Raw genomic sequence first — 15,697 nt, 5'->3', positions numbered from 1 at the left:
CCAACCTTAGGAAATCTCTCAGCATGTGTTCTGCCTGATCATTCATAGATGTTGTCTCAGATGTTACAACATCTCGGACAACACCTAACATGCATGTGCATTTCTAGGACTTAGACATACTGCATTTGCATTCATACTGTTATATGATGTGTTATCACAATGTTGCATAATATTCTGGTGCACTTACAATTTCTTGTTCCATTTAATCTTTAACACACTTGGACATGATTGATGATCTGTTTGAATCACAAAGTAGTTGAGGGATGATCATGTACTCCATGACATTGACCCATACGAAAGGTGACTTGAAAAGATTAAGTAAAAAAAAAATCAATTATGCATATGCTCTGTATCAGAAGAAAAGATGGGAAAAAGCTACCTAAAAGAGTCCGATGAAGACCGTGCTTTTAGTGTGGGAGCTACCTCTTCTGAATTTCATACAGAAGGTAAAATAAAAGAAATTGGAAAAAGCTACCTAGAGGAGTCCTAAAGAAGACCGTTCTTCTAGTGTGGGAGCTACCACTTCTATGATCGGAAAGTTGATAAGTCTTTAAGTGTGCAGAAAAATCGAAATATATTTTGAAATTGGACGTGTTGTCAGAAGATGTTGCCAACATTTGCGACAATATTTCATTTGTGAACATATCTCATATTTGTTTTCATGTTTCTATTTCTGTTACATTCTGTTATTAGGCATAAATAGGTCATGCATAAACATAACATTGTGAATATTGTTGGTCAAGAGGGTATGCGTATTTCAACAGAGAAAATTCGGTGAAAATCCAGATTTTGCTAGAAATCCAATATTTGTGATTTTTGATGGTTTAGTGGTGTTAATTCGATGTGGGTTTCAATTCTGGAAATTTTTTTGAAATGATTTTTGACGCAATTATCTCAGTAATTTTGGATAGTGATTACGGGCTAAAGCTGATCTTGTCTTCTATGAAAACTTAGTTTTTTTACTCTCATCTGGCTATGGAGGTAGATGTCCATTCTTGACAAAAAGGGGGAGAAGATGCTACTCAAACTCAAGGGACTGTGAATTGAAAGGATCACATGATACCATCTACCTGATACCTTTACTTGATTTCATTTTTAATGTTCTGCTCTGTTAAAGTTCTGCTTCCCTGATGTGTTTCTGTTTTAATGAACTGTTAATGATTTTTGTAGGTGTTGTGTCAGGTGTTGCCAACACAACGAACAACACCCGTACTAACTTGATTTTATTCAGGGGGAGAAAAATTCTCATATTAAAGGGGAGTTAACTGGAGTTAAACTGAGAAATTGAGTTTGATTTGATTTTGTCCAGAAAGACAAAAAGGGGAGATTGAAGGGAAATAATTTCCATATTAAATTTATTTCCCTAATATTATATTTTCTTTGTTGATTTGATTGAGTATAAAATTTAATTGTGGTTTTGCCTTTCTAGATAATTATGTTAAGATTTTATTGTGATATAATATCATGTGGAATATTTGTTTTATTTTTCTAGATATTACTTTTATGATAAAGATCTTAGAGATATGGTATCAATGTTTAAAAGAAGTTTATTTCTAATTAAACTCTCACTTTCCTTGTGAAATAGGTTTTCTTGAAGAATAAAATACTACATCTATAAATAAGAGATCAAAGACGTTGTTAAAATTTTCTCTCTCTCACTCTCTCTTCTCTCTCTCTTGTGCACAAGCCTTCTCGATTATTCATACACGCACTTTGGAGAGAGCTCTTGGATTGAGGATTCACGCATACTTTTAAGAGAGAGCTTTTTCGATTTATATGATTTTCACTCTTCGCTTGGAGGTTTTCATGAATGCATAGCTTATGCACTTTTGCACGTTCAGAATTTCAGAGAAAACCTTATTCAAGAGACGTGCTGTGTTTGAAGAGTTGTGACAGGGTGTTGCCGTGAATGTTGGGAACATCTCCAGACAACATCTGGGAAGAAGTTGGCCGAAGATTGCTTCTCTTGGATCTACTGTTTGGCAACACGTTTTTGCTTTCTTGTTTTAGTTTTATTCTGGTTATTTGTTTTAGAAAGCATTTGTTTTCTCAACTTGTTGAGGAAATTGATTTTAGTGAAAATCACTAGTGATAGGTTTTTGTGTAAACGGTTTGGTTTTCTAGTGAATAATTTTTGCCATAAGGCACCGCACAAGTATTAATACTTGTGCATATTTAATCTTGTCATTTATTTATTTCAAGTCAATTTGTGTTATAAAAGTTAATTTTCCGCTGCGTGCAGATGTTGTCCGAGATGTTGTAACATCTTGCACAACATTTAATTCTGATAAAACACGAATTCTCTTTGTTACATCATATTCTGATATTTTTATTATTTGTTATATCTGTCTGACAAAATAATCCTTACATATGTCGTATAGGAGCAAGAAACATCGTTTCAAACCAGTAGTCGTACACTTGGACTGTAAGTTGGCATGTTCTTGAGGTAATACATGAGTAATATTATGATTGCAAATACTTCCCATTGATTATTGCTATATGTACATTGTTAGTATCTTAATGATGAAAATATAGCACCATATTCCATTGTTATGTATTAAATATGAAAGAAACTCCTGAAGATTGAAGATGAGTGCTATGTTATGAACATGAAAGGAAAAAGATTGATTTTTACATGATATAGAGCTTGTTGACATCATGGGTGGTTTTAAGTCCACCAAACCTATTGGCCAATATATGTTCATGGGGCGTGGGTTGCCAAAGGTTGCTCCTTGACGTCCAACACAGTAGTAGCTATATAATAAAGCAAGCACGGTAATACAGGTCAACTAATGAGGCTCACGTACAAAAATGAACATGAATATATACTATGATATGACATGATTTAAAGATTCATTGTTGTCACGACTTGATATGTATGTTCGTTCGACGCATATTGATACGTACAAGTGCCAACTTATTGAGTTTTATAAACTCACGTAGCTCGTGTATTACATGATCAGGTGGAGAAGACGCATAGGATGCCGGTTCACCAATGGATGCTTGTGAGCCTCACCTCGACAAGAACCAGGACTTATTATTGTATAGATTCCGCATATGTATTATAATGAGTGTAATGTTAGGGTTTGAAACAAGTTCCATATTATGTTTCTGATGACACAAAGTATGCATGTATATGAGAATATGTATTTGTATAACAATATGGTGCATGGTTGTGTATGAAAATATAGTTGATGTTGTTGTATATGTGGTATTGCTTGAGTTTTTGGTTTAAACAAAAGTGTAGGGACATCATGCCAATTTTTAGAAACCATCAATTTGATGCCCCTTGTTTGATTTGTTTTATACTATAGGTATATCATTCAAACCCTATTTTGATTATGGTAATTATGCTAAGTATAGAGAAAGGGTGTGGCAGATACATCACATACTTTGGCCAGAGATTCCATGTACTATTATTTCATTAGATCACATAGGATATCCACACCTGTAGGTGAGCGGCAAATTCTCGACTACAATGCACTGGCTCCTATATATGTCGCAAATATACCAAATCTCGCCACTTTATGACCCTCATGGAGTCGGTAAACGAGTTAAAGCACAAACCTAGCATATAGAGTCTCAGTTTGTCCCGGGTCGTAAGAACTAATGGTGTACAATCATAATCACAGACTTATCATCTCGATGAATGATAACCACTTGGAAAGTCCGAGGGAGGTTAGTTCGGTATAATCATCGTACGACTACCCATCTGCATGTTTGGACATCTCTATGCCCTTACTAAGAAAACGTGGTATACAACATCACATATGCTAGTCTCGAGTTCAAGCGACTTTTATCCATATTTTAGGTGGTTGAATCGACTAGGAACAAATTTAGATCATACAGTGTTTACAAATGATTTTCAACATCGAATTACGATTCATTTGTAATAAAGTATAATCAAGGTTTGTATCTATGTTGTTCATGTGAGTATACAAATAAAAAAATAACAAACCATGAAATAATGAATTATATTAAATAAAGAATGTTTATTACAAATTAGTCAATAAATTCCCTAGCCAACAGTTGGCTTACATGACATCTACTCTAACAATAAAAATGTATTATCCCCCAAAGTTAGTTACTCTAGATCACTCAATCTTGATAATATAACAAGTATTGATATACTTTAATAAACTTCGCAAAATCTATGGGGCAATCCACTGGATGAGATGCCCTTGATGCTGAAATTTTAATAGTGTTTTCTTGAGAAAGAAAACAAAGTGAATTTGTATCAAGATATTTTCTTGTTATCTCATATATAAATTGATTGTAATAGTGCTTCCAATGGATGTAAGTTGTTTACTTTTGGCCGAAACACCTGAAATCATGTATCTTGTGTTTATTTATTATTTTTTAACTTTTTTTTCCCACACACATGATTGTTGCATCCAGAGTAAAAGAACCATAAATCTTCACTGCTGTCTCGGTTCATGTCTATGTGTGCCTTTAACTTCTCTTCTTGATCGTTTCTGCATAATGTTCTTCCTCCTTTTTTGAACACTGCCACTGAAAATTCCAAGCTTGTGATAATGGTCACATTCCACTGCTGTTTTGTCGAAGCTTTGTATGTTTCTTCCTTATCCTCTTCCTCTAAAATTTTCACAGTCTCAACCCTTTCCTCCAGTTTGATCTCCACGAGTGATCTTCAAGCTTGTTCTTCTCTAGCATGATACCTCATACATTGTTTATGCACCAGCATGCTGCTTTATAACTCATCAATGGTTAAGGTGTCTATATCCTTAATTGAACATACAACATAATCAAATTTGGGAATCATGGATCACAAAATCTTTCAATGACATCATCATCTCCTTTATTCTCACCATTCACTTTCATCTTAATTACGATGGCAAGAGTCTGAGAAAAATACTCGTGCATTGATTCTCCTTCCTTCATATGGAGTATTTCAAATTCCTTTCGAAGTGTTTGCAACATGGCACACTTGACTCGAGTTGTTCCTTGATATTTTTGCTTCATAGAGTCCCATATGTTCTTTGATGTATATGTGTTAAGGATCGTTTCTAGGACTGAACGATCCAATGCTTGAAGTAGTTAGTTTTTTCGCCTTCATATCTTTCAGCTTTTGATCTTCAATGTGGTTTCATTGTGGATCTCTAAGTGCTGCTGCAGAAACTTCATTCATTATTAAGCTTCAATATTCCTTTGAACGCAGGAAATTCTCTATGAGCATTGCCCAATGATTATAATGAATCTCCTATCGTCATTTTTTTAAGACTGTTGTTTCCAACGATAGTCGGGCCACTCGAGGGCTCTAGCACCAAATGTTAATAGTTGAGTTAAAGTAAAGATGCAATGTTTAGAAAGAAAATATATCTTATTTTATCAAATGAGAAACATGTCGGCTATTTGAATTGTGCAGGAACAAACCAAACTCAAAATTCATGTGTTTTCCTTCTAAGAAACTGAGAGAAATCAGAGCGAATTTTTATTGATATTGTCTTGTATCAATACTGATCAATAACATTCTCATGTTAATCAGTCCTCTTAAGCTCGCATATGGGCTGTGGCCTCAACTCCTCAATTTTGCTGCGATTAAAACTAGCAAAGTCGCCTCAGAAGTCAGAAATCATCTAGGTGCAAAAGTTATTAAACAAAATATTAAGGAAACTTGGAAGAATTTGAGAAAGACGATGAATTGTATTAGTTGGTAGATAACTTGATGATCACAAATGAAGACCATATCTTATTTTATAGTACTCGTGAATTATAATGGATGGTTAAAATCATGATCATCATCTAATGATAAAAGTCAAAAACTTGTGTGAGACGGTCTCACGAGTCTTATTTGTGAGACGGATCTCTTATTTGGGTCACACATACAAAAGTATCACTTTTTATGATAAGAGTATTACTTTTTATTGTGAATATGGGTAGGCTTGACCCGTCTCACGGATTAAGAGCCGTGAGACAGTCTCACATGAGACTCACTCATGATAAAAATAGGTTTTGTTGAACATTTTACCAACTAGATTGTTTTACTCTTTCCAAATATTCTAGATAATTCTTATAACTACAAAGAAAGGTTAAAGATACAGTAGAGAACATAAGTATGTTTGAATAAATTAAAAATATATGCCTTTTAATCCTGCTTGAGCAGTGCACTTGCAAAGTTGAACCCAAAAAAAGAAGAAGAATTTCAATTAAAAAAAATCCGACATATATACGAATATTACAACAATAGGAAAAATAATAGCTATCTCCACAAAAAAAAATTAGTAAAAAATATATTTTAAAAAATCAAACAAATAATAAAGAAAATAATCCAACAACAATAAAGAGAACCCCACGACCCGACAACGAATGACCCGAATTGGAATCCCTATCCTGTCGTGGAGTCAAAACAGGGCCCGACCCATTGTAGTTCGGGTTCGACCCGTATAGCTCTTGGATACCCGTAATATCATCGTTTGCTAGCTCCACTTTCCTCACACCCGATGGAATACTCGGGTACATTATCGATTCTTCGACCGAGCTGTGACCCAACCCGAGTAAGTGCCCGATCTCGTGAACCGCCACCGATTCGAGGTCCACGGCCGACAGCGGGGCGGCGTTGATGAAGTCGCCGTCGATCACCCAGTTCTCGTCGTTGTCCAGATGCAGCCTCCCAACCGTCGGCGCGAACGCGTGCGCCAGCGTGCCCAGGACCCCGTCGAACGGCTCGCCATCGCCGTGGTCGCCGCTGAAGAACCCGATCTTGATGTCCGCCTGCCGGAACGATGTAATCTGCGTGAAAGTCAGCGTGGTCACCTCTGACCACCGGTCGAAAGCGCGTGTGAACAGGCTCTGGACGTTTGGCGGCACCTGATTCTCCGGAGAGAAGGCGTACGTGAGCTCACTTTTTCTGGCCGGCCATCGGGGTCGGTTGGGGAAGAACGAGTAATGGGCAATCGTGTGGATCGTCGAATTTGTGCTTGGTGGTTTCCCGAAACGCATTGTGGAAGTCCCGTTGACCATATCGGGGTTGCCGCATCGGGGCTGCACGATGTGCTTCAAAGTCGGCGCATCTATCACTCCGGTGGTGTCGAGGTTGAAGTTGAGCTGGTAGATTTTGACGGCGGACTCGAAGGGGTCGTCGAATTCGTCGGAGAAATCCGCGTAAGAAGAATTAAGGTACCCGAAATACTGGAAGTATTTCTTGAGCTTAGGTAACCCATCGACTTTCATCCCATGTCTGCAGCCCGCAAGATTGTTAAACGCCTCCCAACCTGTGCCATTGGGGATCAACGATGCCGGGATTGATGTGATATTGGGGAAGAAATGTGCCGAAATCGGAGCTGGATTGACGAAAAAGATCAGCAGAGAGATTATCAGCAACGGTAACTTCATCTTCCTCGCGAGTGACAGAGAACGGATGAAATATTCTGCAATAAAATGGAGATGATCGAGTTTTAAAGATAAATATGATACGGAGGACGGCAGATTAATGGTGCTGATATAATCGTGTGAAAGAGAAGACAGACTGAGTCTATTTGAAAATTCAACATGTATTATTAAATTATTCCCCCCAACACCAATTCCTTCCAGGTTCTCTCATTTCTAACATTTTATTTAATTATTATTATCTGAAACATATAAATTTTTCAAAATATCTGACCAGCTCTAAAAATAAATTTGTTAAAAAGATTTAATATTTTTTTAATGTCGGTCATTCAGCCATTTATTCTTCTAGAAACTGATAATTCTTGAAACTTTTGTTTGGAGTTTGAGTGTAATTTCGACATTAAATCTGGGCAAAAACTTGTGTCAGACGGTCTCACGGATCGTATTTTATGAGACGAATCTTTTATTTGGGTCATCCATGATAAATTATTACTCTTTATGCTAAGATTATTATTTTTTATTGCGAATATCCGTAGGATTAACATGTCTCACAGATAAAGATTCGTGAAATTGTTTCATAAGAGGCCTACTTTTAAATCTATATACATCACATTTTATAATTAATATATACTACTACAATTTGAACACAATGAGCCGAGTGTCCATGCCCGAGCTAACATTTTGAAAAATTAATATTGGGAGCAAGCCATACAAAATTGTCAATTTTGTTGGATATAAGTCTCGCATTGTTTTATTTTAATTACTATTAAATCCCACGAGATCAAGATTTTAAACTCCATTTATATTCCCATCTCTGATCTTCCATTCAACTCAATTTTATAATTAGTCTGACTGCTAGCGAATTATTTCCAGAAGAATGTAACCAAGAAATTAAATTAATTTGGTAATCTGGCGTGACCAATAAATGAAACGTGATGCATTTTTTATTTTTTATTTTTGTTTAGGAGTGAAAGATATTGGTGTTCTAGCGAAAAGTTTGAAATTTACGGGGTTTGTTGTGATCGAATTACAATTTAAAATGATCGGATTACAATTTAAAAAGTGATGAACATGACCAATTCTTGATCGGTTCTGACTAGTTTGACCGTAAAACGGTTTTCAGATTAGGTTTGAACCGGACTCGTGGTAGTTTTCGGTCAAACCGACTAGTTCAGTTCAGTTTTTAAAACAATTATATGATTATTAAAGTATTTATATAAAATTTGAAATAATGATAGATAAATAGTAACTTCTTTAATTTTGACAAAGATTATGTTATGATTAAATGATAATTCCCAATTTTATCATTTCTTCATTATGGTTTGAATATTAAATTTAATTTATGATTATACATAAAAATATTATTTTTAATTATATTGGTTTGATGTTGAAAAATACGAGCACCCCTTCTGCACCGACTGCTTGACCAAGTACATCCGCTTCAAGCTCGAGGATCAGTATATATATCCCCGCTCGTCGGCCGATCCTTCTTCTTGCGATGGTGCGACGTACTCTGCGAGGGGGCGGTTATGGGTTATTATACATGCTATTTCCCGCATAGATAGGGATGGCAATTTTTCCCACTGGTTTGGGGCCCCGCGGGAAAAACCCGAAACGGGGATGTGGATCCTCGATTTTTTCGATTTTGGTTTCGGGTTCGGGGATTTTTTTAAATCCCCGATATAGTTCGGGGCGGGTATGAGATTATTATCCCCATCCCCGAAATCCCCGAACCTGTCCCGAAAATAATATCAATAATAAAATAATAGTATTATTAGTATTAATAATATAATAATAATATTGTTTTTTAAAATATTAATAATATTATTATTATTAATATTGATATTGTTATTAATATTAATATTAATATTATCTCTAATAATAATAGATAATAATAAATTTTGGTTTGAGAAAATCTTCGAATCCATTGCCATATTAATATTTTTGAAATGGGGATGAAGACGGGGATGAGATGTTGATCCCCGAAGTTTCGGGTTCGGGGATTCTCCGAACCCGAAAAAGCGGGGATGGGGACGGGGATGGGGGTGGGGATGGAATTCGGGGATGGGGATGAGAATGGCAAACCCGCCCCCGCCCCGGCCTATTGCCATCTCTACGCATAGAGTGTGGTGGGAACTTGGGGCGGTCGACATGCGCGAACTACAAGGGGTGGTGGGTTTGATTAATTTAAAAAAAATGTTTGTCACCTAACTTATCGGGTCCTATATGGACAAAACAGTGACTTTTCTGATTAAATAGATGAACGCTTGACATAAATTCGATTCTCTCAACATTTTCTTAAGCGAGAATGTCCTAACTAATTTGTATTGCAAGTAATTGCGTTAAGAATATAAATAATATATATTTGAAAAAACTTAGATTTTTTCCAGGTTATTGCGTTAAAGAATATTAATTGATTATATTTTATTTTTGAGAGAAGAAATAATTTTTTTGGGAAGGATTTTTCCAGACGTTTTCAAATTTTTGTTTGGACTTTGCAGCGTAATCTGTTTGACAAACTCAACGAGATGGCTTGTTGCTGAAGCTAAAATTATACAATCAATTAGTATAAAATTGAAATTTCGGTCAAATATATTAATCTTTTTATGATTTTAGTAATCTGTATTGTCAAATTTCAATTTTAATATGTTATATTTAATATTGAAATTTGAGAAAATATGATACCAAAATGATGAATAGTTGAATGAGAAATTGAGAAGGCTGGTGGCGCTGGAGGGTTGGATGAGGTGTCCCTCGTGTGGGATTTTCGTCCAACGGGTGGGGGATTGTTCATCTGTGAGATGCAGGTTAGTCTTTGGTATTTGGTTCATTTTTCGTTACTCGGATAGTTTATGTTTTGATTATGTTAATTTTAATGTAAAATAATAAATTTTTGGTTTTTTCGATTATTTTATTAATTAAAAAAGCGTTTTGGTCATTGAACTTGATCATTTCGGTTTTGTAGTCTGAGATAGCTCTAATTTGTCCGACATCATATCAATATTTCGATAAAAGAAAACCAAAAGTGAAAAAGAACCAACTTATTCAAACAATTACGACCCAATTTTTAACAAGGACAAAAATCTATTGTACGTCGAATTTTAAAAGTATTAGGTGCTTAATGTCAAAATGATGTGTGGAAGGGTTGTGTGGTCATGAAATATCTTCAAAACATTGTCATTGATTGTTGTAAAATGATGATTTTAGGTATTAAAAATGTTATTTGTTGCGAACCGGCTTGCAGCTCAATGGTCTCATCCCCTACAGGATTAGTCGGTTCTCTGGGTTCGATATGATCCCCCTCCTTGCGTGTGTTGTAGTAATAATAAAAAAATGTTATTTATTAAATCTAAAAACTATTTCAGCTTCTAATTTTTTAAAAAAAAATTTATTACAAGTAAATATGAGAATATTTTTTTACCCTAAGGCCATCTCCAACCCATCACCATGTTGATGTAATACTCCATCATAGTGTGAATTTTTCTTCTCCAACCCAACATCATTTCCTACTCCATTTTTGTGGTGTGCTACAGTATTTTGTGCAATACTGTAGCAATAGCATAAATCCCTTTTTTTTTTGTTTTTTTTTTTGGTTTTTTTTATGTTTTTTTAAGTATTAAGCTTAAGTATTTAAAATAATACTATTAAATACTAAAAAAAGTTAACGTAATTCAAAAAAATATTTAATTAAATTTTTAATTCATGTATATTTATAATGAATTTGATATATACATTATTTTAGATATTAATGATATTTTAATTATTGTGTTTAAAAATATTTTGTGAAATAAATTATTTGTTGTGAATAAAATAATAGAGAATATTCAGAGAATATTCTTTTTGGTGTAGAGTTTAGAGTTGATGGGTTGGAGATGAGTTTTAGATTTAGTGTAAAAATTACATTATTTTAAAGTTAGTGTGACATTAAGATAGTGTAATGGGTTGGAGATGGCCTAAAGTAGAGAAACAGATAAGAAGCGGTTAAAAAGATTCCTAGACATTGATAATTCTTCGAACTTTTTGTTTGGAGTTTGCAGAGTAATCATTTGACAAACTCAACGAGATGACATGTATTGTTTTTTCTGAAGCTCAAATATTATAAAATCAATTAAGGAAAAATAAAGTTTGTCCACTTATATTTTTATTTTAGATTTGGTCTATTGAGTTTTCAAAGTTTGATTTTGATGTGTTAACTTTTATATTTATTACTTTGGTTATATCGCTGACGTACATCAAAACAAACCAACAATTTCCGATGTCACTTTATTTTTTAATGTTTCGTTAGCATTTAGGCAAAAAATGACTGAACTTTTTTAATTTACAAAAACCAATATTTGAAAATTTAATGGGTCAAAATCCAAAACTGAACAAGTCAGTGGAAATAAAATATTTTCCCGTCAATTAATGTATAATTATCCTGTTTTTACAATGAGCTAAATGCCAATGAATGCGCAAACATTTTGAAAAATATTAATATTGACAAAATTTTGGGACCACTCATCATCAAATGTAAAATTGTCAATGAGTAAGTCTCTTGTGAGACGGTCTCATGAGTTTTTATGAAGTCATTTGATTGAGATCGAGTAGCAGATCCATCTCTCAGAAAAAGAAAAATCCTCCAATGTTGGTTTATGATTCCCTAATGCCGATAAAACACTTTACCAGATCTTCAGTTTCTAGTCTGAAGCCATTAATGTAAAGAAAGCTATCGTGCGCCCATATAAACTCTCTCGAGAAGGGACGAATCTGTAGTGACCCGTTCCAGAATCACCTACTAATCAAGAACTAAGCATGCAACTTAACTTAATTAATAACAATCAGAGATAATAGCGGAAAAGGTCAACAAATGATAGTTATACAATCCCATCGAAAATCCATAACAACTCAGAATGAAAAGAAAGTATACGGTACAACCATATCGAATCAAAGAGTACTGAATAAATAACTCCACCGGCTACTCAACGTCCTCCTCCTCCTCCTGAGCCATCCAACCTGAGGCCTGCCCCGTGGGAATGGGGTGTCCAAGATAAACAAAACCGAGGACGTGAGCGATAAGAACGCCCAGTACAAAAGCATGAGTATACAAGCCTATATGAAATGCACATGCTATGATATGATACCAGGGTAGTCAAGAAACAGGAGTAACAAAGGATCTCAAAATGCTCAGTCTAGAGGCGCCAAGTGGATAGTGCCGCGCGGTACTCCTCTGGGTCACTGCATCCACTACAAGATCAGACGTGGACCTAAAATGTCCCGGATCACCGAAGCCCTCCCGACCCGTCGGCCACTGTGTACTCTCGGTGTCCATGCGTCCACAAGATAGGGCTGAGCGGCCCCACAAGATATAGCTTATCTCGAAAGAGATACAGCTCAACAGTAAAGGCTATCTCGAAGGAGATACGGCTCAACATGAAATGCAACATGCAGTAATAAACGTGACATAATAGCATGCATCATATGACATATATCAATGCACCACATAATAATGCAACACATATAAGAATGTATACTCGACCAGGATATCTCGGATAGTACTTTCGTACCTCTATCACAGCAAGCCTAGCCTTACGCAACACCGCTAATCAGGTCTAGAACAAGCCTACGCATCAAAAGCATACCCAATGACCAATACTACCATGCTCAACTAGCAAAACCAGTACTACCAAAGGTTTAGGGTTTACCTTCGTCCGTCGACAGCCCTTTGATGTCGATTGCCTCGTAACTCCGGCGTCGCTACGCTACCAATCCTGGCAGCTCTTGGCTATCGCTCGACCAACAACTAACCCTAGAAACCTTCCAAACCTCTCAAAATGAGACACAACTTCAAGAACTTGCCATCCAAAATGAGGAATTCCGAGCACTATTTATAGGCTATGTTCGGATCCACCGAACCCACTTCGGAACGTCCGAACTCCTACGTGTCCATCAGCTCTTGACACCTCATGATCGGATCCACCGAACCTACACTTCGGAACGTCCGAACTCCCACGTGTCCATCGGCTCTTGACACCTCATGATCGGATCCACCGAACCTACACTTCGGAACGTCCGAACTCCCACGTGTCCATCGGCTCTTGACACCTCATGATCGGATCCACCGAACCTACACTTCGGATCGTCCGAACTCTTCGGTGCTACCGAACCATCTTCGGTCCGTCTGATCATGACCACGGTCAAAATTACACATTAAACCTTCTTAATCACCATTAATCCGTTAATTACCCAATTTGGAATTCGGGCTACTACATTCTCCCCCCCTTAAAAGATTTCGTCCTCGAAATCAGGCTTATAGGATGAACAAAACGGAATAACAACATCGTTATTACATCTCAATTGTTGTTGAACACAAATGATCTAGAAAATCCCGAAAGACTCGATTCATCAGATCCATGAACACTGCTGGCGCATTCGTCAATCCAAATGGCATAACTAGAAACTCATAATGCCCATATCGAGTACGAAATGCAGTCTTGGAAATATCATCTATACCAACACTACCCGTGGAAGAATCAATCGCATAGATGAGGTAGCCTTCCCCGCCCGCCTCTAAAGCACGACAGGCTTTCAGAGCAGATACCATTGGCATCGGAGGTCGCGCTCCCTCACCATAGAAAAACCAACTAGAGCTCTCAGTCATACGAAACTGAACAAGCTTCTGGTAACAATCCACGGTAGCTCGGTAGGTAGTCAATAGGTCTATACCTAGAATACAATCAAAATCTTCCATCTCCAAGATCATAAGATTCGCAATCAATTCGTTACCCTCAAAATCTAAGGGACAACCCATCACTAGACGCTTCGCTAACACCGAATGACCCATCGGGGTAGAAACGGAAAGAATGACGTCTAGAGAAACATACGGTAACTTATGACGCTTAACAAATCGTGCAGAAATGAATGAATGCGATGCTCCGGTATCAATAAGAACAAAAGCAGGAATACCGCATAAACAAAAAGTACCTGCTATGACTCTCTCTGTCTCATCTGCAGCCTGATCCTGGTTCAGCGCAAAAACCTGACCTTGGGCACGAGGTCTAAGATTTGAACTACCCACTGCCTGACCCTGCCTCCTCTGCTGAACAGTCGTCTGAGATCCGGAACCAGATCCTGCTCCACCTCGCAACTGAGGGCAATTCTTCTTGAGATGACCCATCTCTCCGCACTGAAAACAAGCTCCCGCGGCTGATCGGCATTGCTCCGATGGATGGTTCTTCCCACAATGCACACAAGAAACCTTATTCTTATCAAAGCGGAAAACACTGCTAGACCGTGATCCAGATCCAGAAGAAGAAGAACCAGATTTCTTGAAAGACTGAGATCGAGGGCTCAAAGTACTCGGAGGTCTAGAAGAAAGAATAGCCCTACCACGCTGGAGACTGATCTCTGCCTGGCGACACCAGTTCACTAACCCATCATAAGAAGTAGGATTATCACAGACAGTGACTCGATCAAAAATCTCCTGGTTAAGACCCTGGAGGAAATGGTCATACTTGACCTCAGAACTGCCACTGATATGAGGGGCAAAGGGTAACAACTCGAAGAACTTCTGCTGATATTCATCAACAGACATACTCCCCTGCTTAAGATTCAGGAGCTCAATCGTCTTTGCCTGGCGAAGGGCTGGAGGAAAATACAGCTGCATGAAAGCTGCACGGAAATCGGCCCAGGTCACCCTACCCTGAGACTGGACTATCGGCGCAGAAGTCGATCGCCACCACTTGCGCGCACGGCCCTCGAGAAGAAAACTAAGGGTCTCTATCCTCTGCTCCTCGGTGCACTGGAATGCACGGAAACAGCTCTCCATGCGCTCTAACCAATCCTCAGCATCATCGGGAGTCTCACCGCCGACTAAAGGCTTAGGCCCCATCTGAATGAAACGGTGCAAATCAAAACGCCTAGGACCATCCCGACGATGACGATGTTCACGATGGCGCCTACGATCGTCCTGGTCACCCCAACGACCTACACTTCCCTGACTACTCTCATCACCAAAGTGGTCAGCCATCGCTACAAGATAGAATGGGGAAAATGGTCAAATGGTCAACGAAAATCCCAAAACAGAAATCTATATCCCAAATTCGTAAGCATGCTCTGATACCATAAATGTAGTGACCCGTTCCAGAATCACCTACTAATCAAGAACTAAGCATGCAACTTAACTTAATTAATAACAATCAGAGATAATAGCGGAAAAGGTCAACAAATGATAGTTATACAATCCCATCGAAAATCCATAACAACTCAGAATGAAAAGAAAGTATACGGTACAACCATATCGAATCAAAGAGTACTGAATAAATAACTCCACCGGCTACTCAACGTCCTCCTCCTCCTCCTGAGCCATCCAACC

At 37.4% G+C, this 15,697-nt stretch overlaps 1 protein-coding gene across 1 annotated transcript; it reads right to left on the bottom strand.

Moving 5' to 3' along the window:
• Positions 1-6,137: 6,137 nt before the first annotated feature.
• Positions 6,138-7,573, bottom strand: LOC140837167 (metalloendoproteinase 2-MMP-like). The gene has a single exon (XM_073203223.1). It carries the CDS (start codon positions 7,351-7,353, stop codon positions 6,265-6,267), a length of 1,089 nt encoding a protein of 362 aa, XP_073059324.1. The 5' UTR covers positions 7,354-7,573; the 3' UTR covers positions 6,138-6,264.
• Between the last annotated feature and the right edge of the window lie 8,124 nt (positions 7,574-15,697).

Source organism: Primulina eburnea, chromosome 7 (assembly GCF_022965805.1).
Source record: "Primulina eburnea isolate SZY01 chromosome 7, ASM2296580v1, whole genome shotgun sequence".
In the NCBI taxonomy this organism is placed as follows: Eukaryota; Viridiplantae; Streptophyta; class Magnoliopsida; order Lamiales; family Gesneriaceae; genus Primulina; species Primulina eburnea.
This window is presented reverse-complemented; position numbering and strand designations above follow the sequence as displayed.

Excerpts from the sequence above, each read along its gene's own strand:
- LOC140837167 (XM_073203223.1), bottom strand. The coding sequence starts at position 7,353 with ATGAAGTTACCGTTGCTGATAATCTCTCTGCTGATCTTTTTCGTCAAT.